The sequence below is a fragment of the Sinohyriopsis cumingii genome, unplaced genomic scaffold (genome assembly GCF_028554795.1).
Source record: "Sinohyriopsis cumingii isolate HCF-2022 unplaced genomic scaffold, ASM2855479v2 utg001660l, whole genome shotgun sequence".
NCBI lineage: Eukaryota > Metazoa > Mollusca > Bivalvia > Unionida > Unionidae > Sinohyriopsis > Sinohyriopsis cumingii.
The window spans coordinates 236,772-263,513 of NW_028316033.1; the positions used below are offsets into that span (position 1 = coordinate 236,772).

General features: G+C 40.7%; 1 protein-coding gene across 1 annotated transcript in view; it reads right to left on the reverse strand.

Moving 5' to 3' along the window:
• LOC149771773 (transient receptor potential cation channel subfamily M member-like 2) overlaps positions 1-26,742 on the reverse strand; it is a 65,452-nt gene that overhangs the window by 13,196 nt on the left and 25,514 nt on the right. The window contains exon 6 of the mRNA XM_089948142.1: positions 24,957-25,047. Coding sequence (XP_089804268.1) covers positions 24,957-25,047 — 91 coding nt within the window. The remainder of the gene's footprint in view (positions 1-24,956; positions 25,048-26,742) is intronic.

The following is a 26,742-nucleotide window of genomic DNA, read 5'->3' on the forward strand; positions in this document are numbered from 1 at the left end:
TAACACATGGAAGGATACAGTTTCATGATCCATACCAACTGTGGTCTGGTTACCTCTTCCTAATGGGAATTTAGGAAGTCCGTCATTAGTAAGTGCCATGAGTTACCCAACTGTATGTTCTGACAAGTGATGCTGCTATGTCATATTGCGCAAATGTATGAATGATTTTTCTTGAGGATTCCATATGATGCAACACACTGATATCTGACCGGTGCAGAATTTGCATTCATAAATTCAGGTGATAGAAGACACTGCTAAGCAATCTGAAGTTATCTGTCCCATTACAGCATATTGTATCCAGGATAACATGTACGTTAACATGTTAGCAAGACAAATATAACTATCAGGTATGTAATGTTGTGAGGGCAAATGATTCTGACTATTAATTTTGACAACCATAATAGTATTCTTTTATCCGACTGTCACGGAATGGTGTAAATGTTGTTAATTAAATACATGTACTCCGGTTTCGTTTCTTTTTCTCTGTACAACGATACCCGAGGGTGATTATAATATGGTCTATGTATTTCGAAATCGTGAGTACGATTCGTCCTGTGCCACACGTGCAAGGTGCCTTTGATAAAGAATAACGAAAATTCTAAAGGTATAAATACGTTACTACATGTAAAGGACCTTTACAATACTAATGGTTTTGTCAGCAAGCGGCCTGCTTAAAGGATTCGCACAACTCCAGCTGTAGGGGTAGGTAATGTTTTGGGTTTTAAGTGATAACTAGTGTATTACCATATTTGCCTTTGCATGTTTGTTATAGTTTTCTTTACATACCATAATGCGTGCATTTTTTATTCTTGTTGCGACGTAGTGCAGGACTTATATTGGTAATGTAAAGCTACATTTTTTAAAAAAGAATTGTTTACTATTGTCTTATCAAGCAGGGTTAGGTTTACTATTGAACCTCTGTTTTGTAATTGCCATTATAATATAATCTTTTTAACTTACCATGTATAACGTCCTTACGTTATGTCTGTATCAAGTTTAGTACACTGTATCGGGTATATTTTCAGCTGAGTTTTGATGGTAGGAATATCCGGGGTGTCCGGTGTTGTCAGAGTGTAGAAACGTTCGTGTGTCCGGAGCGTTTAAGGTGCCGGAGCGTCTAATGTCTAGCGTCCGGAATGTCAAGAGTGACTAAGGTGACCCAGCTGTAGAGCCGTCAAAGGACCAGGGGGACCGGAGGGTCTAATATTTCAAGTGTCCGGAGGGTCTAATGTTTCAAGTGATCATAGTATTCCGAGGGTCCGGAGTCTATATTGGTTGTGAAATTGATTCGGAGGAGCTGTGGAGCGGATATGGTGCACGGGTGACGGAGTGCATCTCCACACATGTATTTTTAGCTGTATGCTAATTTTTGGGTTAGTAAGACCCAGTGTATTATTCAGGACTGGAAGGATAGATTGTATATCCGTTCTTGATTAGTGACATAATTTCGCTACCTGAGCGAATACATTTTTTTACTATGTGTAAACGCTTACATTGTTTACTATTTGAGTGAACTATATTCATCTTTCCATTATTGAATCGTTTGTGAAATCATTTATCCTGTGTTTTAGGGTTACTGACCTAAATTTATTTGTACATTTTTTTCATCTTTGAAACTGTGCGTTTTTTTTTTTTTGTTAAATAGATCCAATATTTGGATTATAAATACGCACATATCTTCATCATCCACTACTCATTTAAATCGCCACATTAAACCATATATCTGTGTCGTCAAAACGTGTTCTGTTGTTAATCCGAAATATCCCACCAGGTTATCTTGTTACTAATGGTGTCAGAAGTGGGATCATTTCGGATATAACAGAGCACTGAAATTGTTTTATTATATTTGTATGCTTTTTGTGTGTTTCAGATGCGTTTGACAAAGCACCAAGGTTAGGTAGATACCTAATATTACTTTATTTTTTGTATTTAATATTTTTGTTGCATTTCGTGAAAGAAAATACGGTTTGTGGTAATTACGTGTTTTGTATAAAACTGCACTTTAAGGTTGGTCACCACCAAACTTTTGAAATGTCTTCTACGAAAGAACTGGTAGAACTGGGGAAACAGTTTGGTTATGAGGGGGAGTCCCTTAGAAATTTCGTTCGTGAAGAACAAGCCCGGGAGAGGGACCAAAGATTAAAGGAGAGGGAATTAGAGAAGTGTAAGATCGAACTAGAGAAACAGGCTGAGAGGGAATTAGAAAGGGAAAAATTTGAAAGGGAACAACAAATAGAAAGGGAAAAAAGGGAAACCCAGAAGGAAATGATAGAATTAGAGAAGGGTAAGATAGAACTAGAGAAACAGGCTGAGAGGGAAAGGATAGAATGGGAAAGGGAAGCAGAGATGGAGAAGTTAGAAAGGGAAAAACAGGTAAGGTTAGAAACTTTAGAGATGGAAGATAGAAATCGGCAGAGGGAACATCTAAGAAATTCTGAGCTATTGCAAGCTAAAAAAGAGGGGGAACATGATGTTAAACTGAGAGGTCCAAAATTGCCCCCATTTGAAGACGATAAAGATAATATGGATAGTTATCTAAATAGGTTCGAGAGGTATGCTACGGTACAAAAATGGAAGAAAGACGATTGGCCGCTCCATCTTAGCGCGTTATTGAAAGGTAAAGCGTTAGACGTGTATTCGCGTTTATCCACGGCCGATTCGCTCAATTACCCCGTGTTGAAAGAGGCACTTCTCAAGAAATATGAACTAACCGAGCAAGGGTTTCGCAAGAAGTTTAAGTATAGTAAACCAGATAGAGGCGAAACATTCACACAGTTCGTCAGTAGGACTTGCAATTATTTGCAGCGATGGGTGGAATGTGGTAAAGTCGTCAAGACATTTGAGGGTCTTGTCGATTTCTTGCTTCGTGACAAATTGTTAACAACTTGTGGCAAGGAGTTATATTTATTCTTGAAGGAAATATCCTTCACAAATGTACATGAAATGGCCACACAGGCGGATTTGTTCGCCGAAGCTCGGGGAGGTTCGCAGAATGTCATCACGCGAGATGTCAAAGGTGGGAATCAGGTCAACGACAGAAAACCCAGGGAACCTGAAAAATCTGGTAGGAGTAACCAGGGGAAGCGGAGTGACATGCAATGTTTCATTTGCAAGGAAGTGGGTCATATCTCCCACTATTGTCCTAAGCGGAAGGGACCAGTCCAGAAAGTAGCGGTAGCCATTAGAGGCAGAAGATCGGTAAATGGAATACTTAATGTTTCCCAGCAGGTTAAGCGGAAAGCGGTGCGTGAACCGGTGGTGCGTTCAGAGACCAGTCGCGATGTGATCCAATCAATCGGCACGTGTATTTTTCCAGAGGCACGGGTGCCGACCGCAAACGGCACTGTTAACGGACAAGAAGTCACCGTTCTACGAGACACGGGATGCACTACTGTAGTCGTGAAACGGAGCTTAGTCCGCGATGATCAATTGCTTGGGGTTAAATCACCTTGCATGTTGCTTGACCAGACAATCGACCACGTTCCAGTTGCAAGGATAATGATAGATACACCTTTTTTGACCGGGACTGTGGAAGCTTTATGCGTAGCCAACCCGATCTATGAACTGACGATTGGCAACGTACCGGGTTCTAGACTTCCAACCATAGCAGATTTCCGATTCCCTATCATCCAGGCAGTGCAAACTAGGGCTCAGGTAAAGGAGGAAAATAAACCTTTGCGTAAGTTAAAAGTACCGGAAGCCATTACTGATATATCCCGCGAAGAATTCCAAAATGAACAAAAACGTGACGCGTCTTTACTTGCAACCTCTGAGAAGGCATTAACGGGTACCGTGAGAAAGTGTAAGAACGGGGGTTCCTCTAAATTCCTTGTTCGAAAGGGTTTAATGTACAGGGAATACTCTACATCGGATAGGAAGTTCTTGCAATTAGTGGTTCCCCAGAAATTTAGGGCACATGTATTAAAGGTCGCGCACGAGTCGAGTATGGCAGGTCATTTAGGTGTAAAGAAAACAACGGATAGGGTATTAAGAGAATTTTATTGGCCTGGCGTCAATAGCGACATAGCGCGGTTCTGTCGCTCGTGCGACGTTTGCCAGAAGACGATCTCTAAGGGCAGGGTAACTAGAGTACCGTTAGGTCAGATGCCCTTGATAGATACTCCGTTCAAACGAGTGGCCATCGACATTGTAGGACCAATATTTCCGCATACAGATCGGAAAAACCGATACATCTTGACACTGGTAGATTACGCTACCAGATATCCAGAAGCCATAGCTTTGCCATCAATTGAAACCGAACGTGTAGCCGAAGCGCTCGTAGACATGTTCAGCAGGGTCGGAGTGCCCGAAGAAGTTCTTACGGATTGTGGAGCGCAATTCACCTCAGATCTTATGGCAGAAATTAGTAGGTTGTTGTCCCTTAAACAGTTACGCACAACACCTTACCATCCTATGTGCAATGGATTGGTCGAGAAATTCAACGGCACATTGAAGCAAATGTTGCGGAGAATGTGTGCGGAAAGACCGAAGGATTGGGATAGATATATGAACGCCCTTCTGTTCGCATATCGTGAGGTTCCTCAGGAAAGCTTGGGTTTCTCCCCGTTTGAACTATTGTACGGTAGGACAGTTCGTGGTCCTATGCGCATACTTCGTGAACTGTGGACAGACGAGGTCGCGGACGAAGAAGTTAAGACCACATACCATTATGTAGTTGATTTGCGCGAAAGATTAGAAAGTACTTGTCAAATGGCGCAAGACGAACTCGCGAAATCTAGTCGTAGGTACGCCAAGTACTACAACCGAGGAACTCGGAGTAAAAAGTTTCACGTAGGCGATCAAGTGTTGGTGCTTCTCCCAACGAATAACAACAAGCTGCTAGTCCAATGGAAAGGGCCATATGAAGTCAGACAGGTGAAAGGCGAAATGGATTATATCATTGATATGGAGGGGAAGTCCAAGACATTTCATGCCAATATGCTTAAACTCTACGTAGCGAGACCTGGACAAACGATTGATAAAGGGATTTTGAATGTAGTATGCGTTGCGGTGATAGAGGATAGGTCTGGTGACGAAGCGGAATTCGTCTCCAGCACAGAAATACCCCTTGAATACCCCATGGACGTTGGTAAGGAAAGTATTGACCAGATAAATGTATGCCCTAAGTTATCGGAGGGTCAACGTACACAGATTATGGAGGTTTTGTCCAAATATCCAGATGTGTTCACGGACAGACCAGGCTGTACGGGTCTAATTCGACACGAGATCAAATTGAATACCACTGAGCCTATCAGGATTAAAGGATATCCGATACCCTTTAATGCACGGGAGACAATCAGCGAAGAAGTGATGAAAATGTTAGACCAGGGAGTGATCGAACCTTCAAACTCCCCATACTCGTCCCCCGTGGTGTTAGTCAGAAAGAAAGACGGGACCAACCGGTTTTGCATCGACTTTCGGCAATTAAACAAGATCACCGTATTTGATGCAGAACCAATGCCAGATATGGAAGGTGTATTTTCAAAATTGGCAGGTCATAAATACATTTCCAAATTAGATCTAAGCAAGGGATATTGGCAGATACCCATCGCCGATAATGTCAGCGAGTTGACGGCATTCGCGACTCCCAAAGGACTGTTTCAATTTAAAGTTATGCCTTTCGGTTTAGTCAACGCCGGTGCGTCGTGCGTTCGTCTCATGCGCAAATTATTAAACGGAACGGAAAACGTCGACAGCTTCGTAGACGACATCTTTGTTTACACGCATACATGGGATGAACATGTTCAGGTATTACGGGATCTGTTCGATAGACTTCACATTGCAAACCTTTCAGTTAGGCCTACTAAGTGTAGCATAGGGTATTCCAGTCTGGAATGTTTGGGACATCTGGTAAGTGGACTAGGCCAGTTGCAACCTCATTCAGATAAAATAGGAGCAATCAGGGATGCCCCTAGACCAGAGACAAAAAAACAAGTAAGGTCTTTCCTAGGTCTAATCGGGTTCTACAGGAAATTCGTCCCCAACTTTTCGGCTATTGCCAGCCCATTAACGGATTTGACTAGGAAGGGGCAACCGAATAAAGTTTCATGGGGTGTATGCCAGGAAAAAGCGTTTAACACTCTAAAACACAAACTGGTAAGTGCACCAATTTTAAAGTTGCCGGAAATAGATAAACCTTTTGTACTGAGGACTGATGCGTCCGATACGGGTCTTGGGGCTGTTTTGCTACAGGAGCAAGGGGGGATGGAATTGCCCATTGCTTATGCAAGTAGGAAATTGCTCCCTAGAGAGGAAAAGTACTCCGTGATTGAAAAGGAGTGCCTAGGTTTAGTATGGGGAATAGGGAAATTCCATACATATCTTTTTGGGAGGGAGTTTACCTTGCAAACGGACCATCAGCCGCTTTTATATTTGAATAAAGCAAAGGTCACCAATGCAAGATTGATGCGTTGGGCGTTATCTTTGCAACCATAGTTTTCGAATCGAGGCAATTCGAGGGTCAGAAAATGTGGGAGCTGATTTTTTAAGTAGGGTGTAATTAGCAAATCATTTCGTTCGATCTGAAAATTGGAAGTTTTAATAATGATTCATTGTTCACATTCCGTGATTGTTCTAAAAGTGATACCACTTTTTTTTAGGGGGGAGGTATTGTCACGGAATGGTGTAAATGTTGTTAATTAAATACATGTACTCCGGTTTCGTTTCTTTTTCTCTGTACAACGATACCCGAGGGTGATTATAATATGGTCTATGTATTTCGAAATCGTGAGTACGATTCGTCCTGTGCCACACGTGCAAGGTGCCTTTGATAAAGAATAACGAAAATTCTAAAGGTATAAATACGTTACTACATGTAAAGGACCTTTACAATACTAATGGTTTTGTCAGCAAGCGGCCTGCTTAAAGGATTCGCACAACTCCAGCTGTAGGGGTAGGTAATGTTTTGGGTTTTAAGTGATAACTAGTGTATTACCATATTTGCCTTTGCATGTTTGTTATAGTTTTCTTTACATACCATAATGCGTGAGTAGCGGGGGGGGGGGAGGGGGGGCGAATCGGACATTTTGTCCAATCGTTATTTTGCTTAATTATTACTTTCTGCACTCAGCGGATCCGGTGTAGTCGTCGCGTGGTAAAAAAAAAAACGACGTCGGTCCATCCTACACGACGGTGACGTCATTTGGTTTAATGCGCGCCGATCCCAGCGTCGTCAGCGTCCGGTAAACACAGCGACGACCGCGTCGATGTCATTTCCCCCCCCCCCCCCCCGCTGCTTACAATGATCTTACAAACAGAGTGATCACTAACTCCTCCTCTTGTAGATCAATTAGGTTATTTGACTGATCGGTAAGTCTAAAATTAATTCTCGTTAAAAACCGATTATGGCATCGCATATAGACCGGATTAATTGGGCTCTCAACGATTAAAAATCCGGGAGGGGCTGTTGGTGAAAATGAATAAAGGATATACCCCTGTTGAGCTTGATTTGATTGCTTGGTATCTACCTGGTAACTCCCTTCGATAACATCGCACACTAGATTGATTGCTATCACCGATGCGATATCTACGTTGTATGGAGCAATATGCCTACCACCATCTCCGTTATCGTGTTTGAGGATAGTTGATGGACCGAGAAAATCAATAAGAGACTTTCTTAGTTCTGGCGCGTTGTATCCTGGAAACTTGAAATCGGGTAAATCGGCTTCTGTGATATTATACTCGGTTAGGAATTTTTGTTTATTATCATCGTTGTTAGCAGATGTTGTCTTAACGATTCGTTCATTGATATATTCCATGTCTGATATAAGTTGATTTAACACCTCAACGTGTTTTCGTGCTTTTGTTTTCCGCAGCTGTTCTAGTTGTAATTGGTAATTACGATTAATCTCGGCAAACGCACCAGTGATATCATTTAAACGAACTGTGACCGTGGCGGACGATTCAGAAGTTTTCTTATACGGAAAATACCATTGCATGGTATTCCTGTCTTGAAATATAAACCCGCTGGGTAATAACGTGTTTCTTATAATAGACAATTCATCTTGATAACTGGGATTAATCTCATGATACGATTGCACATTTGTGTGCAAATACGCGGGGATTTCATTAGGTGGATTCTCGGGCCAACCTAGTATGGTTCTTATTGAACTGTTATAAATATCAACCATATACCCCGGTGTGCTTATTTCAATCGTCGATGATAACGTCGGTTCATGAACCGTAATATCGATTTTTGATTCTTTTCCTGTGATCGATTTTATCCTTCGTTGGAATTCTTTATTGATTTGTTCTACTTGGTATGACCCAGTTGGTATTGTAACCTCATTCCAGTCTGGGGTCCCATCGGGTTTATTTGTCCATGCAAAAACCAGCGAGTTATTAGGTTGTTGTCCGTTAAATGCTTCCGCTCGGATATTAGGCCAACTGTGATATATTCGCAATTTTGCCAGCGGTATTTCCTTCACTGGAACCGGTGATGGGAAGTTTACACTGAATTCTGGCTTCGTTGATGTTATCGATATCATATTTGTTTGTACCGGAGTGGTGTTCTCCGCGATCCGTTGAAATAATTGCAACCATTCGGGGTTCAGCGACATTATTATTATTCGTCGTTTCTATTGTTTAATTTCAACAACCTGCTTGCTTTCAGGAGAATGTTTTAAGCCCATTGAAGTTGTTTCAGCCACGTGGTTTCCAGCTTCCAGTTGAAAATCCTCGATTTTTGACATCGCGGAGTCATACAACTGGACCATCGTGGAGAATTCAGCATCGGATATAAACGAATTATCTATCGCCAACGAGATAAACCCGGATAATTTCGAGTACGCGTTGGATACTATTTGATGTTTTACTGTATACTCGTTGAGTTTTTTCTGAGAACACGATGATATCTTTCTAGTGATTGCGTTGGCGACTCCAGCAATTGTTGTCGCCGCGGAGATAGCGATTGGAACAGCGATCGGGGCTATCATGGTTACCGTGGATAAAATAACACCGGTACCGGCTACTATACCCGACACCGAGTACACGACCGCGTCGATGGTGGTTATTTTTCGGCGGTATTTTTTTTATTTTTACACGGTATTGTTCGGAAAGCGTTTTCAAATTCGCGGAGAATTCTTTTACGGTATTGAATCGATATTGATGTGACGTCGGTGATACCTCTGATTCAATTACCTTGGTGGTCATTTTTATTTTAAAAGAGCTAGTATTTTTAATTACTTAGATCCGTCACAAATTCCGCATACCATGTAATGTTTGCCTCGATTAAATGTCTATCGACGGCAGAAATTGTAAACAGTTCAGCTGCGTCCTTGTCTATAATTGTTGATATTGTATTGTTAAACCCGGATGAACTCGACGATAATATGTTAAACTGCATCATTGAAACCAGTGTCAATCGATAAATACCCTTAACAGTTGCGGTGATTTTTACTGTATTCTGTGTAGGAGTCCAAACGAATGATTCATGATGAATCGTGTATACTGTGTTGATGGTGTTTTCATGAGGGATTTTTATTTTTGTCACCTCCGGTAGTCTGTCTTTAATCGCTGTAACATCAGTTTTGATTGTTCCTATTTCCTGTGTATGCGCGTCTACACTCCTTTTGTTCGCTGCAACATTAACGCTGAATGCTTTTATGAGAACTTCATGCGCGTTTACACTCTTTTTGATCGTTTCAACATCAGTTTTGATTGTTTCTATTTCCTGTGTATGCGCGTTTATATTATTTTTGTTCGCTGCAACATTAGTTTTGACTGTTCCTATTTCCTGTATATGAACGTGCAACCCCGCGTTGTTCGCTGCAACATCAGTTTTGATTGTTTTTATTTCCTGTCCATACGCAGTGATATCATTTATAGTTATTGTAATTTCTTCCGGTCTGGTATTTTTTTTACCAAAGAATTTATCAATGGTGTTATCAGCCCTGTTAAAATTTTTTCGTAACGTGTAAAATTGGCCCGACAGCGTTGTAAACTCCGAAATAGTATTTTTTATCCCCACAAGATTCGGTTCGGTTACCGTCGGGGTTCCAAAAAAACTAGCAGTAGTGAGTTGTATATCGGTGACAGACTTTTGTATCCCCTCGAGCTGATTTGCTTGCGCGTTAAGTCTATCATACAAATTTTTTAACGAATCCGACATGGTTATATAATTGTCGCCAAGTGTATTTATTTTTCCATTTATCGTCAAGATGGATTCACCTGATTTAAGTCGTCCGTCATCGGTATACAACGCGATGGTGTTCTCGGCGGCATCACGCTGTCGTATTAAAACGTCATTCAGCGACACATTACTGGATTTCAGTTTACCCTGGCGGTCTTGAAATACAACTATTTCGCCCGGGTCAACACTGGTTAAATTTAACGTATCAGCGATTTCATCCTCGATTAGTTTTTTTATGTCATCGGTGGCGAGCGTTTCCGTGGATTTTTTCAGCGCCGAAACCGGTCGTCCCCAGATATCAATCATTATTATTGTAAAAAAAAACAGTGTTTTTAATTAACCCGCCGGGCCTCTACGACCCCACTAGTGTATTCGTTTACAACCACATGAGGTGGTTTCCGCGATGATGAAATCGCCGCGAGTACGTTCAATACCTCACGGCCGCATATCGGTGGGTCACTTAATTGTTGTGTTGGCAGCGTGGAATAAAAAACCGGGGCTGAACACGCCCGGATATACCGCATGAACTCGTTTGGCGGGGCTAACCCGTATGAATCAAAATAGACGATCGCACGCGGATCAATTGCGTATGCAACCCAATGAGTCCCCGCTCCGGAGGATTTATCGAGGTTAATTATACCGGTTTCAATATTCCTTGGTTTTGTCGGTAATTGATCCCTCATAAAAACACCTCTGAAGTTTTTTATCGCTAACGCGTTTGCGGCATCTATTAAATCAAAATTAGACATTGGAGTCATTAAACGGTTCCCGGTAGTCTTAGACCCTTCCCCGAGTACCATGAATACGGGGTTCCCGGTAGTCTTAGACCCTTTCCGGCTACGGGTCGTTTTTTTATAGCCTTTCCCGGTTGCCTTCTTCAATGCTATTCCCGCCGCGGTACCAACGGCTCCTAACGCAGCCGCCTTCGCCACTGCTGGGGCCGCCGCGGCAATCAACGCTGGAATCGCAGCTAACAGCGGAAATATCCCACCGGTCTTTTCCATGTTTTTAATCGCTGCGGCCGAAAAATCTATTTGAACACCCTTGTTATTCTTCATCGCATCATTGAAATGTTTTATTTGACGCGCCGTCAACGATATCTTATGATTACCACCTGCCATCTGTGACGGCTTTAACGTTATTGTGGTTCCACATTGTTTAGCCGACTTTGATCGTAATTTCTTGACTTGACCATCGGTCAACTCTACGCCGACAACATTATACGACATTTTTATTGTAAACGCGTTTATGTTTTCAATTACATGTTTTCCACTGGCGCATCAACGATTCTCATTCGTCCACCAACGCCTTCTAGCAGCATTGATTTATCGCTGAGAATGACAGCAACCGCTCTATAATCGGCAATAACGCCGCGAGTTACATTAGCTCGGAAGTGTATATCAACGACGGATTGTCTTGTTAAATCAAGATGTTCCAGCGAAAAGTAATAGATCGGATATAGTTCTTTGAAATCATGTTGTGATATTTGCAAACCAGTGTCGACGTTTTGATCACGACTCATATACGACAGCAACCGATGGTACACGCGTGCAATATGGTTTTGACCGTAATTAAGTTGTATATCCTCAGATGGTTCCTGCTGGCCGTTTATTCTCAGCGAGACGTCAGTAACGCCTAATCGATCAAATATCATATGGCTGGATAGTTGATTATCAACTCTCGTCATATCCTGCAACGCAACAAATATATGACGCTGAGCCGAAATGCCTTGTTGTGATGCCAGGTTCCATGTGAATATACCATTGATATTTGATTGCTTAGTATCTGTTGTTGTTGTTACCCAACTTAGTAATGATTTTCCTCCCTGCTCCATAAAGGATAGCAATCGTGCCTCTGTGGTAATGGATGGAGTCATTACTGGCATCCACAATAATATTTTAGTTAAAACGACTTTACCAGAGTCATTATTTGGATTCGCAAGATCCTCTGGAATTCTCCAAATTGCATTTCTATCATCACCTTTTCGCACAAGCACCACGGTATGCTTTGCTCCGTAGATAACTTTTCGCACGTTCCTACAAAATCCAAATATATGATGCAGTGGAATCGCGCATGAGAAAGATCTACGCGGCCCTGTTAACATTGATATGCGTGTTGCAGCTCCGATGTTAAAATTAGGATCGCTGTTTATAATCATATTCTCAACATCAGCATCAGCGTTATTAGCATTATTTCTTGATCGTCTTACCACAAATTGCGAGTTTCCAGCAGTGTTTCTAGTATCCTTTGAAAACATCATAGATGGACCCGCTGATCTTGTATAATCGTCGGAATATCTTGCTAACCCGATTATTGTTGTAGCAACATCAACATCGCGTTCTATAGACTCGATCTCTCTTCCATCAATGAGATATTTTGCGCTCTCAAATAGCGCCATTACGCCGTTATTGACTAAGCCAACTTTGGTACCATCTGGATACGGTGCTGGTACAGCAGGAGTATCGGCCTCTGTTACAAGTTCTCCTTCGATTTCAATAAACGCTTCACACGGTAAAAAATATTTACTGGTATCATGGACTTGAAGTTCAATTCGCGATCGTATGTTGGGTTGTACTGCATGATAGGAATAAAATTGATAATTACGGACAGAATCATCCTTGTGCACTGGTGCGTCCATATCAAACGCCGGGTCAGCTGTTCGTTTAAACATTTTATTTAATAATACGCTGATGCATCTAAATCATCGTCGTCGTTTTAAATTCTTCGAATTTTGTGGTTTTAAACCACTTCCCGCTATCATGTTTGCGATGTCATCTTGATTATTGTTTACCAACGACGCTAGTTTTTGTTCCACTGCGTTATTTATTACTTTACTGACATTTGCAGGCATCACTGTCGTTGATGGCATCACCGGTGGTTTCTGTTTTCTTTTTCTCACCAACGACATTAGTTTGTCCTTTGCTGCAGAAAACGCCCTTTCGGCGACATCTCCAATAGCGCTGATTCCCTTATCACGAATAACATCAATAGCCTTCATTCCTAATTGTTTGGCTAACGGCGCCACTTTTGGAGCCATTCTTGTAAATAACCCCGCAATGGTGCTACCGAGACCGTCTCCGTACCACGCGCGGTATACAGGCAATCGTGAGTTTACCACGTAGACGCTGACTGGTTTATCATGGTTGTAGTGTATAATCATCTTTATTATAAAAAACACCAGTGTTTTCCAATTAGTGGTTGATCACCCCCCCCCCCACCGAATCATAAATTTTGTCAAAAACATCGATTTTCTCTAAATGATTTCCTGGGGTTTTCATCGGCGGTAAAAATCCGCGTTTTTTGTCAATTTTTGTCGTTTTTTGTCGATTTTGGTTGGTTTTTGCCGGTTTTTGGTAAAAAACATCGATTTTCTCTAAATAATTTCCTGGGGTTTTCACCCGTAAAAACCGACCAAAAACGACAAAAAAAGACCAAAAACAACCAAAAACTGACAAAAAACGACCAAAAACTGACAAAAAACGACCAAAAACCGACAAAAAACGACAATTTTATAATTTTTTTAATCATCCACTAACTCGTCAATGAGCGTTCGATATGCATTAATGTCCATGATACCACCGGCAAATAACCGCCTGCAAATATCAGCGGCCTCATTGATTATTTCCGGAGAGTTATTTCCGGCTCGTTTTCCTCCGATTAGTATTTCTAGCCGTGATATATCACTGAGAACACTACCAGGACAAGTAACGTCTTTACCAACAGAGTATCCTTTTCCGTGTTTTGGTCTTTCACTTTTTACTTTATTGTGGAATATTATATAATTATTATCACGCGGTGGTAATTCATTTTTATGTTTATTTGCCAAATACACTATTCTTGTCCAATCCTTTAACGACCTTATATTTTTCTCGTAGCCGCTATTGATATGCTCATCTCGTGTGTCCTTAGCAAAATTTGTAACAGTAAAATCAACTAATTCTTCATCGCTGAAGGCTCTGATTTGATCGATTGTGCTCTTTTTAAGCACATTACGGGGTATATTCCCCTCTTTCTCTATTTCTTCCGGTATTTCTTCCGGTATTTCTTCTTCTGGTTCTCTTGCGGTGGCGCCTAGTTCTTCCTCGTCGGCCATTGTAACATATGGTTCTTGTGGGTCCGTTATAGCGAGTGGTGGCGGCCTCCGTGTTGTAGCGAATGCTATTTTCGCAGGGAGTGTTTCCAGAGACTTTTTTGTTTGCTCGGTCTGAGCCGCTATCTTTTCAAGCGCACCGAGGACGGGCACAGTTGCCGCCGTAACATCTTTGGTCGCTTTAGTTACCGGAGCAAAGAGCTGTTCGCTTCCAACAGCAAAATCAGTTTGTAGTTGTTGCCGCGTTTGAAGTTGTTTTCGAACCCTGTCTCGTAACGGTAAGAGCTTTTTAAGCGCTACTAGCCGCTCTCTGGCTAGCCGAGTAGTAAGTGATTCGCCTACCATTATTGCAATTGCTCCGTAATTTCTAATTTCCCGCCGAGTGTGTCGGGGATATGTCCCAGGGGCTCCAGGGAGTTTTCGTCTATAATCCTTCTAATGTTTTTAATTTTATTAGAGATTTCTCGACGTCGTTCAAAAGCCTGTCCGAGGTTTTTTCGTACTGTCTCAACGGCAGTAAATAGTCTAATAAATGCATTTACGTCATTGCCATACAGGTTTTCATTGATCGTATATTGTAATCGCTTTATAAAAGAATACTCGCGTGGCAAGGTATATCGACCTTTCTTTGATTGCTCGTTAATAATTTCATAATCGGACAATATTTTTTGGTTATCAAGCTTATCAGATAATTCAATTCCTTGATTTTTTAATTTTAAAATCTCGGTTAATATATTATTGATGTCTTCGATATTCATATTCTTATAAACATCTTATTTCTAAATAAAAAAAAAATTATTTTACAAAATGAACCCTGCGTATCAATCCCGAGGTGTGTTAACATTCGATGAAACCGTAGGATAATTCGTTTTCTTCCGGTATTTCTTCCGGAAGAGACAATTTATTGTAGCGTTCGCACTGTCATGGCGACTTCGTCAGCGCCATAGGCGCCGGTGACTTCGTCACGGTGACCTTGTCACTCGCTGATTTCTGTTATATATGAAAATCGAATTCTGTGACCCGTCTTTTTTGAGATCGCTGAATTCTGTATTCCTTCTGCAACAAATCGTATTGAGGCGATGTAAATGTCAAAATATTTTCCTGCCTCATTCATCGACTGAAATATTTTTTCCTCGTGAGTTGTTGTATCAAATGACTTTACGGGTTTTGCTTTCTTTAAAAACTTACCAGTTTGGCCTTTTTTGGTATTCTGACTTTGCGAGATAGCTTGCAAGTTTATAAGAGAATTATCAGTCTTATTATTATTAATATGATCAATCACAAGCCCATTTTCGATTAATCCGTTGAATGCTTCAAATACAATCCTGTGAACATAATAGCTTTTTCCTCCTGCAGTAAATTGCAAGTATCCCTGATTATTTACGGTACCAATCGGCTTCTTCAGTCTACAATTTCTAACAACGCCGTCGCGAGATGCCTCGTAATTAACGAGCACAGGATGCGGCTGAAATTCTTGGTTCATTTGTATAATAATACTACTTGTCTAATTCATTATTTGGTTTAATTATAAACCTTGCAATGTAGTCCTGAGGAGTTTTGATGACGAAGTCTGCGGTGGGGTCAATGACGGCATTTTTTATTCGCTTGTCATAATAGCGTTTTCACTCCCTGTATCGCTTTCCGCCACAATTGATACACAACTGCGATTTTCCTCTTACACCAACGTGACAAACCAAGCACGGTAGGGGGCCAAGAGAACCATTACGAACGCTTTGTAAATGATACCCGCAGAATTCACCTCTACATGATTTATTGCACGGGGTTGTCGACCCAATCATCAACCATTTGCAGTGATTCATTATACTATATTCTTTCATTTAAATACTTGTTTTAATTATATGGAAGTGTTTGAGAGATTAGCAGCAATTAAGCCCTGGAAAAATATTAAGTTCAATCTCGATAGAGTCCTCAAGGACGCACCAAAAGCGTTAATAAACGATAGAACCCTGTGAAAAAAATACGCGATTGTATCAATGAATTCAAGCGTGATGGTGCATCTCATAGTTGGTCAACATTTCGACTTGATGGCGTTGTTGATGCTACCATGAACGACAACCGCGCAGCAACGATAATATCACAACTTGACGGTAAAAGGTATTTCTTCAGAGTAAAATTCATTGTCCGGGTGGAATCAGGTAATTGGATCATACGTGATAAATTTGAACCGGTTCTCAGCGATAAGAAAACAGTCATTGTTAGCCGCGACTCCAACCCAGGGCTGTTAACCGGAATTGACAGACCATACTATGAACGAGCGTATCCTGAAACAGCAGTTGTCTATGGAAAATACCCGTTAAATAAGAAACCTGATATCGGAAAACTAGCGCCGATGAAACAGTCAACGGGGATAAATTGTGTAGCAGAACGAGTAATAGAGCATTTTACAAATGCGTGTCGAGGAAATAAACTGACCGATTTACGACGTAGCAAAATAAACCAATGGGAGGAGACAGTGCGCGAGCGAGGAGCAACCATTAGCGACATAGCGAAATTAGAAACGTCGCTGAGATTTCCAATAACCGTTACAACGATAACCGGTGAAGTATTATATGAATCAAAGTATAAATCAAAGGGAGCCCCAATCAAAATTATTGATCATAACGAACACGCGTGGACGTCCGCGTTCACAATATTTCCACGGGATAGAACAGTAAAGTATATCCCGGGGGAATTCCTGGGAGAGGATGGTTTTCTCGCAGAGAGGAAACTATTTGATGCTATTGCTTGTTTGTGTAAAAACGACCCTGTGTCAGTGTGGTTACTTCGCAGCGCTGAAAACGATGCGGATACCTTTGATCAGTTTGTAAGACCAAACGGTGAATTATATCGCACTGAAGCGTTTCACAACAAGATGAAAAAAACCGCCATGGAATTTGAAGAGCATGATGAACAACTGCTAACAAATTGTTTTACGATTCCATCGGTTGCGGCTCATGTTGCAGCAAGGAAAAATGCGTGGAGACCAACGCGCAAGGAATTTCTACCGGATGTACAATCCAGTTGTTTGGAATATTATCACGGTGGACTATGGAACACTGAATACAACCGCGACGCTATGATCTCGGTTGATATGGTTGCCTGTTATCCAGCGAGTTTTCTCGGGTATGGATCCGCCGCCGAGTATTTCAAACGATTTGGACACCCCAGACATGAAATGACTCGTGTTGCTATTAATGGACCACTGCCTGATTTTGATTTAACCGGATTCGCTCGCATGGTATCATTTGAATTCGCGGCAGGACTTCATCGCTGTTGTTATATTTGGATCGGTAGACACATGTCTGAAAAGAGATGGCTGCCAATAGCGCTGCTACGGTATATGATTGATTGTAGCATGCTTGTATCGTTGATTGTCAGTGACGCAATAATATCATATCGGGCGCAGACTGAAGTCTGGTTACCAGAACCAGAGCGTCTAGATAGCATAATTGACGAGTCCAGAGCACACATTGATGCCAACGAGGAATATATCATCGAATGGTCCAAAAAGATATTCGACCAACGAAACCGCGAGGCAAAAGATCTCGGTAGAAGGATAATTGGTAAGTTCACACAAGGTGGAAAAAACTGCGACTACAAACGATATTGCTCACGGCTGATTATAGATGACGCAGAATATGATTTCGTAATCAAGGACGCAGTGGCAAAAAATAGATACGTGAACTGCAAAACAGCTTTCTTGTCCAATGGAACAAGGTTGGGTACAGTTGTTTCCTACAGCGATGGAGACAGCCCCGCGTATCCACATTTGAGGGCGTCTATGCTGGGTTACGCCGCTATCAATTTATTCTCGATGATAAATAGATTTCCCGACACCGCGGTTAGAGTAGCCGTTGATTCATTTTATATAGACGTAAAGTACAAGGGAAACATAGCCGAGTTTACTAGTCCGGACGAGAGTTGGGGTATATGGAGAATTAAAAATGAAATACGACGCGATTATTCCCCGTCAGCAGATGTCACCGTTGAAAACAATTACTTACGCGGTGATAATTTATCAGAATGGTCTAATGCACCACCGTGTTCTGATCCAATTTGTAGACACAAAACAGTTTATTTAAGCGGCTGTGGCGGGTCAGGAAAGACGACTCGGGCAATTGAACTATTTCGAACGCGGGCAAGTATAATCGTGCTTACACCGACCCATAGACTAGCGCGAGAGATAAAACAACGAAATGTTGACGCCGTTACTTATCACAGCTTTTTTCGATACAGCGGTGGTGAGTGGACTCCTGATCGAATGGGTGAAAAATTTATTCCTGAGGTTATCATCTGGGATGAGATATGTACTGTTTCGTTAGATACTTTACAAATGTTTCTTGAGTGGTTGCTGCGCGCGAATACAGCGGTAATCATGTGTGGCGACCATGGCCAACCACCACCATTTGTCGGCGAGGGTCCACATGATTGGTTAAAGGATTTTGTGGACTATTATGAAGAAACCGATACTGATTACCGAGCACTTGATGAACAACTGCGCGAGGTTAAAAAATTAATCAGATTACAGCCGGATAGAGTTCAATGTGAAATAATCCGCGAGGTGATTCCGGAAACGCCGTTAAATGAATTCTGGGAAACATGGAGACCAAACGATTTGATTGTAGCGAGTAGAAAGATAGTCAGAGACACACTTCAGCGGAAGTTGTTTACGTTGCATAAGGAAAAGTTTCCAACGCGCCCAGTGCCGTTATGTTATAGACCCGCGGATACACGGCGACAGAACATTGAAGTTGAAATCCCGGGCCTGACAGCGTCAGGGACAAAAAAACAAATTCTCGTTCTGAATGATATCGTGCTCGTTGATATCAGCGTCGTCGAAGACGCGCTACGTGCTGATAAATCCCCGTGGACGCTAGGATACGCAACGACAATACATTCCTCGCAGGGACTAACTATCACGGATACAATTGTTTGGATAGTTGATAATCGCATCGAATGGTCAAATCTAGTCTATCTGGCAGTGTCCAGAGTACGGAGAATGAATCAGCTTCGAAGAATTGTTATTGACGAAGCCACCGACGAACCCGGCGACAACGATGACATTATTGATGCTAGCGTCATTGATAGAAAACTCTCGGGTTACCGCCAACAGGATAAAAAAAAAAACAGCGGCGTTTTGATATTGATGCCGAATTAATAATTGCGTTACGACAACAACAGAATAATCACTGCGCGAGTTGCAATTGTGTAATGCGCTGGCGTTATTCGGATAAAGACGCTCGCCAATTTACCGTGGACAGGATCGATAACAGTCTCGGTCATGTCAAAAACAATGTGAGGTTGACCTGTCTTGAGTGCAATAGACGCAACGGCGCTAGTTAAGACCACGCGGGGGCAATTGAGTATCGTCAGGTATCACTTGTAGTTGCTCGCGAGTAAATCCGCGCTGTGGGGCAGTTGAATCCAGTCTGTAGATCGGTGGTCTACCAGTTGATCGTGTTATCGTTGATATGTTATGTGTGGTAACACTCCAAATAGGATCAGTAGCTCTTTTTTTACCGCCTTCAAGCTCTCATGGTTCATACAGATATCTAACAGTGACATCGCCGAGAATCGGCTTGGAAACGCTATCTATTTTTGATCTTCCGGGTATGTACTCGTATTTAATCGCGTCGCTGGGCTTCATGTTGATTGCTCGGGTAATCTCGTTATTTAACGCTGCAATTACGCCTGGCAACCTTTTGACCCATTCACGAGATCGTTTTTCTTGGATGAATTCTTTCGCGTATTGATACCCAAATAACCGTTCAGCAAGAGTCCGATTGAATCGTTCAACAATTGCCTGATCACGATGTAGCGCAGTATGACCTCGTCGTATCGCGACGCTATGATGTTTCAGCGTTGATAAAACAGCGCCGCGAAATTCATTGCCAGGATCAACTTGTAATAGATTTGGCCAGCGCAGAGGACCCCTTCGGTAAATCCGCTCAAACGCATCGGCTACTTCAGTTGCTGACTTTGTTTTTAACGGCTCCGCTTGTTTGTATCGACTCGCAACATCAACTACGGTTAGCGCGTATTTGTAACCGTTGTCATGCGGCAGAAATAATATGTCAGCTTGATGAACTTCATTGGGTACGCTGACATCAAAGCGCGAAAAGTTGATTTGTTTAGGTGGTGGTAGATAAATTTGCCATATAGCCTGTTTGGATAACCAATTAGCCGCAACGGCCTTTGTTACCTTTGCAGCGCTTGCGAGTTTACCAATTGCGGCCTTCCCCTTCCAGTATCCTCTCGGAGAATAATAGATGGATTCCATGTTGTTATTATAAACGCTAGCGTTTTCAATTACCAGCGCGAGAAGCTCCGCTTCCAATCATTAATTTACCTTTCATAGCCGATTTTACCAACCATGAAGCCAATTTTTCTTTGAATGATTTATCAGGAATAGCATTTAACGCGTGAATTAATTTTACATCCGCGATATGACGCTGTTGCAGATCACCGCTACGATAAGCTATATCATGTATCCGACATGCTTCGTCGATAGCGTTTATTGGATACTCACCGGGTCGCGGCTGATTTTGATCATTGAGTCTGATATCTAATTGTGTTCCGGGGCCACAGTAGCTATATCCTGGGAGGTGCTTTTCTCCTGGATACTTTGCCCACGGTGTTCCGGGGAGTTTTGATAACTTGGCTGCAATATCACCTCCTCGCTTTTTTTTAAAGCATCCCCGGGTCCAATAGAAATAAATCTAAATTTCTTTGTACCGCATTGTACACACTTACCAGTAAGCGCCGATCTGTTATTTCTTGTTGTAACGGTTGTCATATCATTTGTGCCAGTACGCACTCTACACTTCACACAATATAGATCCATAATTTATGTATAGAGATATGAATATAATTGATTTTTCGGCGACTAAAACGAGAGAACCAGTTAAGCATGTTGCAGCGTTACCAAACTCGATCCGGATGATTATCATCGGACCATCTGGATCCGGCAAGACGCAATTGTTACTCAATTTAATAATGAGATGGATGAAGTGGGATAAGTTGTATTTAATCGCCCTTAGCGTAGATGATCAACGATGCTACGAGGTGTTGAAAGATTTTAACGAGAATGCATCAGCGATCGCTGAAAAAATGTTATTGAGTTTATTACAGATATCAATGATGCACCGGGTATTGATGATATTGATGGCGACGTTAACAATCTAGTCGTGTACGATGATGTTATGTTAGGCAATCAAAAAAACCCAGCTAGGATATTTTCCAGAGGCAGGCATAAAAACACCGACGTGATATATGTCACTCAACGATACACTCAGATTCCAAAAGTAATCAGAGACAACTGTAATATTCTTGCTGCATTCAACGGCGTTGATACACACACGCTACGAAATATTTGGCAGACATGGTGCGGCGGTGACATGGACTTTAATGGTTTTCGAAACTTTTTTAGTCATGCTCAGTCGACCCCACATGGATTTGTAACGATAAATTTACATGATCCTCGGACACGATATCGTATCGGACTTGACCAAATATTCGGTTAGTTGTAAATAATTTTCATTGTAAATAACTTCTTAGCAGCGGGGGGGGGGGGGAAATGACATCGACGCGGTCGTCGCTGTGTTTACCGGACGCTGACGACGCTGGGATCGGCGCGCATTAAACCAAATGACGTCACCATCGTGTAGGATGGACCGACGTCGTTTTTTTTCACCAGGCGACGACTACACCGGATCCGCTGAGTGCAGAAAGTAATAATTAAGCAAAATAACGATTGGACAAAATGTCCGATTCGCCCCCCCCCCCTGCTGCTGCGTGCATTTTTTATTCTTGTTGCGACGTAGTGCAGGACTTATATTGGTAATGTAAAGCTACATTTTTTAAAAAAGAATTGTTTACTATTGTCTTATCAAGCAGGGTTAAGTTTACTATTGAACCTCTGTTTTGTAATTGCCATTATAATATAATCTTTTTAACTTACCATGTATAACGTCCTTACGTTATGTCTGTATCAAGTTTAGTACACTGTATCGGGTATATTTTCAGCTGAGTTTTGATGGTAGGAATATCCGGGGTGTCCGGTGATGTCAGAGTGTAGAAACGTCCGTGTGTCCGGAGCGTTTAAGGTGCCGGAGCGTCTAATGCCTAGCGTCCGGAATGTCAAGAGTGACTAAGGTGACCCAGCTGTAGAGCCGTCAAAGGACCAGGGGGACCGGAGGGTCTAATATTTCAAGTGTCCGGAGGGTCTAATGTTTCAAGTGATCATAGTATTCCGAGGGTCCGGAGTCTATATTGGTTGTGAAATTGATTCGGAGGAGCTGTGGAGCGGACATGGTGCACGGGTGACGGAGTGCATCTCCACACATGTATTTTTAGCTGTATGCTAATTTTTGGGTTAGTAAGACCCAGTGTATTATTCAGGACTGGAAGGATAGATTGTATATCCATTCTTGTTTAGTGACATAATTTCGCTACCTGAGCGAATACATTTTTTTACTATGTGTAAACGCTTACATTGTTTACTATTTGAGTGAACTATATTCATCTTTCCATTATTGAATCATTTGTGAAATCATTTATCCTGTGTTTTAGGGTTACTGACCTAAATTTATTTGTACATTTTTTTCATCTTTGAAACTGTGCGTTTTTTTGTTAAATAGATCCAATATTTGGATTATAAATACGCACATATCTTCATCATCCACTACTCATATAAATCGCCACATTAAACCATATATCTGTGTCGTCAAAACGTGTTCTGTTGTTAATCCGAAATATCCCACCCGGTTATCTTGTTACACCGACACAGTCTGTACATAGTGCCAGTATAGAATTCGTTTAGTTTAATATAATTGCTACAAATATTATATGCAGTGCCTACTTGCAGTATTATATACAGATACTATATACATATATCAACTGTGTAAATAGTAATTGATATTCAGCAGGTTCAATTCATTACTAATTAGAGTCTATTTAGAGACCCTATATAATATTCACCTAACTTCATAAGTTACCACACAAACCGTACTTAGTACCTGTAAATAAGAAGCACTAAACTTCACATTATTAGCAGAAGTAACATAGCATAGGCGGTATTTAATTGTTACGTGTTTAGGCTCTTACAAAAAATATCACGAAAAAAGTAAAGACAAAAGTTTTTGTAAAAGCATAAACAGTTTATTTCCTTAGAAAACAAGATAAAAATGAGAAAAAGAACTTTCGGCTTTACGAAACAAATCCAGAATTAGTCCACAAATTAAAAAATAGATGTCCTGTTCTTAAACACTCCTAAGTGAAACTGAGTTCGAATCACGATGAAATCCAAAATGGAAGATGATGACGTCTGTTGTAACCTTTGAATTGCTGCAGTAACCTTTGAATTGCTGCAGTATCAACAGCCTCTTGTTGAATCACAGAAAATATTATTCCAGTGTTTGAAATCTCTAAACATTTCGAGAAATGTTTTTGTGTAAGAATTAATTTAGAGCACTAGTATTTCCAGGGAAAACAATTACTTGAAATCTAAATAATTTGAATAAAATAAAATAATTAGCATAAAAATGGTCAAACATAAAACAACTTGACTTCTCAAGTGTTAAGGCACGAATGACAAAAACGTTAAAAATAAGTAGAACCAAGACGCAAAAGATGCCCAGAGGGAGGTCAATAGTTCATCCTTCTATAATAACCAAAAGTTTGTAACAATAAACACATGTTATTTGTCATGTAATCCCAGTATGGTCTTAACTGAAATCAATGACTTTTACTCTGGGAAAGAATTTTAAAGAAATATTGTTTACTACAACTATCACTGAATTTTTAATCAAGGCCAGGAACTAGGTCACCTTTAGAAACATTATCTTTATAAAATTGTTTACATCAAACATATTTTTTAAAAATCGGTCAGACCTGGGCTCTATTCCAGTAAATAAGGTTACATTATAATAGCATATAATGGTCTAAATAATTAAATCTAACAAATACAAAATTCAGTTGAATAAGATTTAAATTAAATAAAAAATACCTAACATGGTGTTAAAAATGCAAAAGAAGAAAAACGCTTCACATAATAAAAACAATTTAAGTTTGTTATGCTTCAGGTCTATATTCATTGGAAAGAATTAGTGACTTTGCAGGTATGTCTCATGGCACCTATAAGTAAAATATGTAGAAACTCGAAATAGTAAACGTTGGTGAGAGAAATAAGCTAGAAATAATGATAAGATGGATGGAGAATACTTCCCAGTTGAAGGGAAAATCCATTTTGCTTGCACCAGATAGTCTTGGATTGTTAGTTCTCTCTAACAGAGGAAAACAGGCTGTTCAGGTCGTGTAGAAGTAATCACTACAGTGTATTAAGGGTTGATCAATCTGACCGCCACATATATAATTATACACGACTGAGGTCCCATAGCTAAACGTCTAAGTAGAAGGACAATATATGCTAGCTAGTGATATTTCCCTTAAGCATAATGATATAATAATGTATTTTGAAGAAGAAATATAGCAGAAGACTGACTTTATGACTGCAACAAATTCATGAAAAGCATTGCAGTGTAGCAGTTACTTCGAGGTCACGTGAGGTAGTATTGAAACAGCCATGGGGGTTGAAACAACATCCTACACTAAACACTGAAAGCTTGCTAAAGCATGTATTTAACAGCTGATTATGAACATACTCATCATTATTTTGATAATGAAAACACAAAAGCCTCTAAAATAGTGTTACGGAAAATCAAACGCAAAGAATAATACCTTCTACTTTTACATCAGTTTCACCAGTGAGTGTCTGTTTGGCTCCAAGTTTGTGGTCGATCGATTGCAACAGTTTAGACATGAAATCCAACTGTAAAGAAAAATTATTAATCACATGATTTTTATTCAACTAGAATAGTAAAGTTTTGTATCCACTGGGCAATGTTCAAATGGGTTAGGGTAATCCAGAATGTGAAGTGCCCACCCTTCTATAGACGTAGCTAAGGCGAGGCTTTATGATGTTGAGCTCTTATTATGATCGGGAAAGTATTACATAGAAACAACCTGTCTTTCAAAACAAGTTTATATCCGTATACTTTATTTTAGTGGGTTTCACATTACGTGGTTTTGGTAAAGTACCCATTTTTGCGAGTATATCATTTAAAACAATCATCGACACCAATAAAAAGAGGAAACAAAGATTATTGCAGATTACACCGATATTAATTTTCACGCATCTGCGAGCAAACATGATAATCTAGACTGTATGAAGTAAGTTGATTAAATTATTCATTGCCAGCATCTGGTGTCGATCTGGAGCTATTAAAAACTATTGACGACTTCTTTCTCCAATCATATTATACCATTGTTTTAATCTTCAGTAATTATGATACCAGTATTGCAATCATAACTAGTTTCTCAGGTGTTATTAAACACTGCTGTCAAAGCGCAGAGTTCGCAATAAATATGGAGTAGGTGCCGGAACAAAGCCAATGACATAACTTCTAGTCACTCCAACTTTAGCAAGCAAAGTCAGTGATAATCACGCCTTATTATTTGTTCTGAAAAGACAGCAGTTCTGCCACAATGGTTGAGTTTTAATGTGCATGTTCCTGGTTTTTTTTGCCAAGAAGCTGGCAACGTGTGGGTAAATGACACTGTTATGGCATTACGTACCCTCAAATATTCTGAGCTGCTAAGTATCGGTGGACAAACGTTGGGAGCTCCATTACTTTACGGAGTTGCTCAATGGGAGCAGATTCTACTGAATAAGGACTTGTGAATCAATCAATTCGTTGTTGATTATTTGATTTTGTATGACAAGTGAGTCCACTAGGACACTGTGCATGCCTGTCATGTGGCAGATATCAAATGTGGATTTGTCACCATGAATAATACAAGATAACATTTCAATCAAGTATGCAGCAAATTTGAAAATTGTTTCACCCTTGCCTGACGAAATAATCGAAAACAGTTGTTACCCAAAATAATCAGCATGCTTTTTGCCTGCCAATATCTCAGGGAATTTTCTATGTTGCAAACCTATGGTCATTTAATCTTCTGAGTAAGGTTTTGGCCACCACTGACATATAATATACATCTCATATGATATATGTCTGCATTGAATAGACCCAGCATGCAAAATGCAATTACTGGGCTGAACTTAAACTATCCTTGGAGATGGAAAATACCAATGAGATAGAATACGTTTCACATTGATTAGGAAGGTAAAGTTAATTTAGAGAGGGGGTTTGAAACCCATCTCATCATAAATGATTTATCATATGGTGATGGTTGGTGGCTCGTTGGTTTGGGGATTTATGGTACCTCAAGACCTGTCTATTATTTTGTACTAAGTATGGTATGTTTCGACAATCCACTCTCTTTGATTGTAGTTTATCAAATTAACCGCGGAGCCATGCCAGTTCATATGTCTTACAATATACATACTTGAACAAATGGCTTATTCTATTTTGCTTGGGTTTGAGGGGTAGCGAGACGAGGGAACTGATGGGTAGACGGATGTAAGCTTGACATAGTTTATACGGAATTCTAGATGATAATT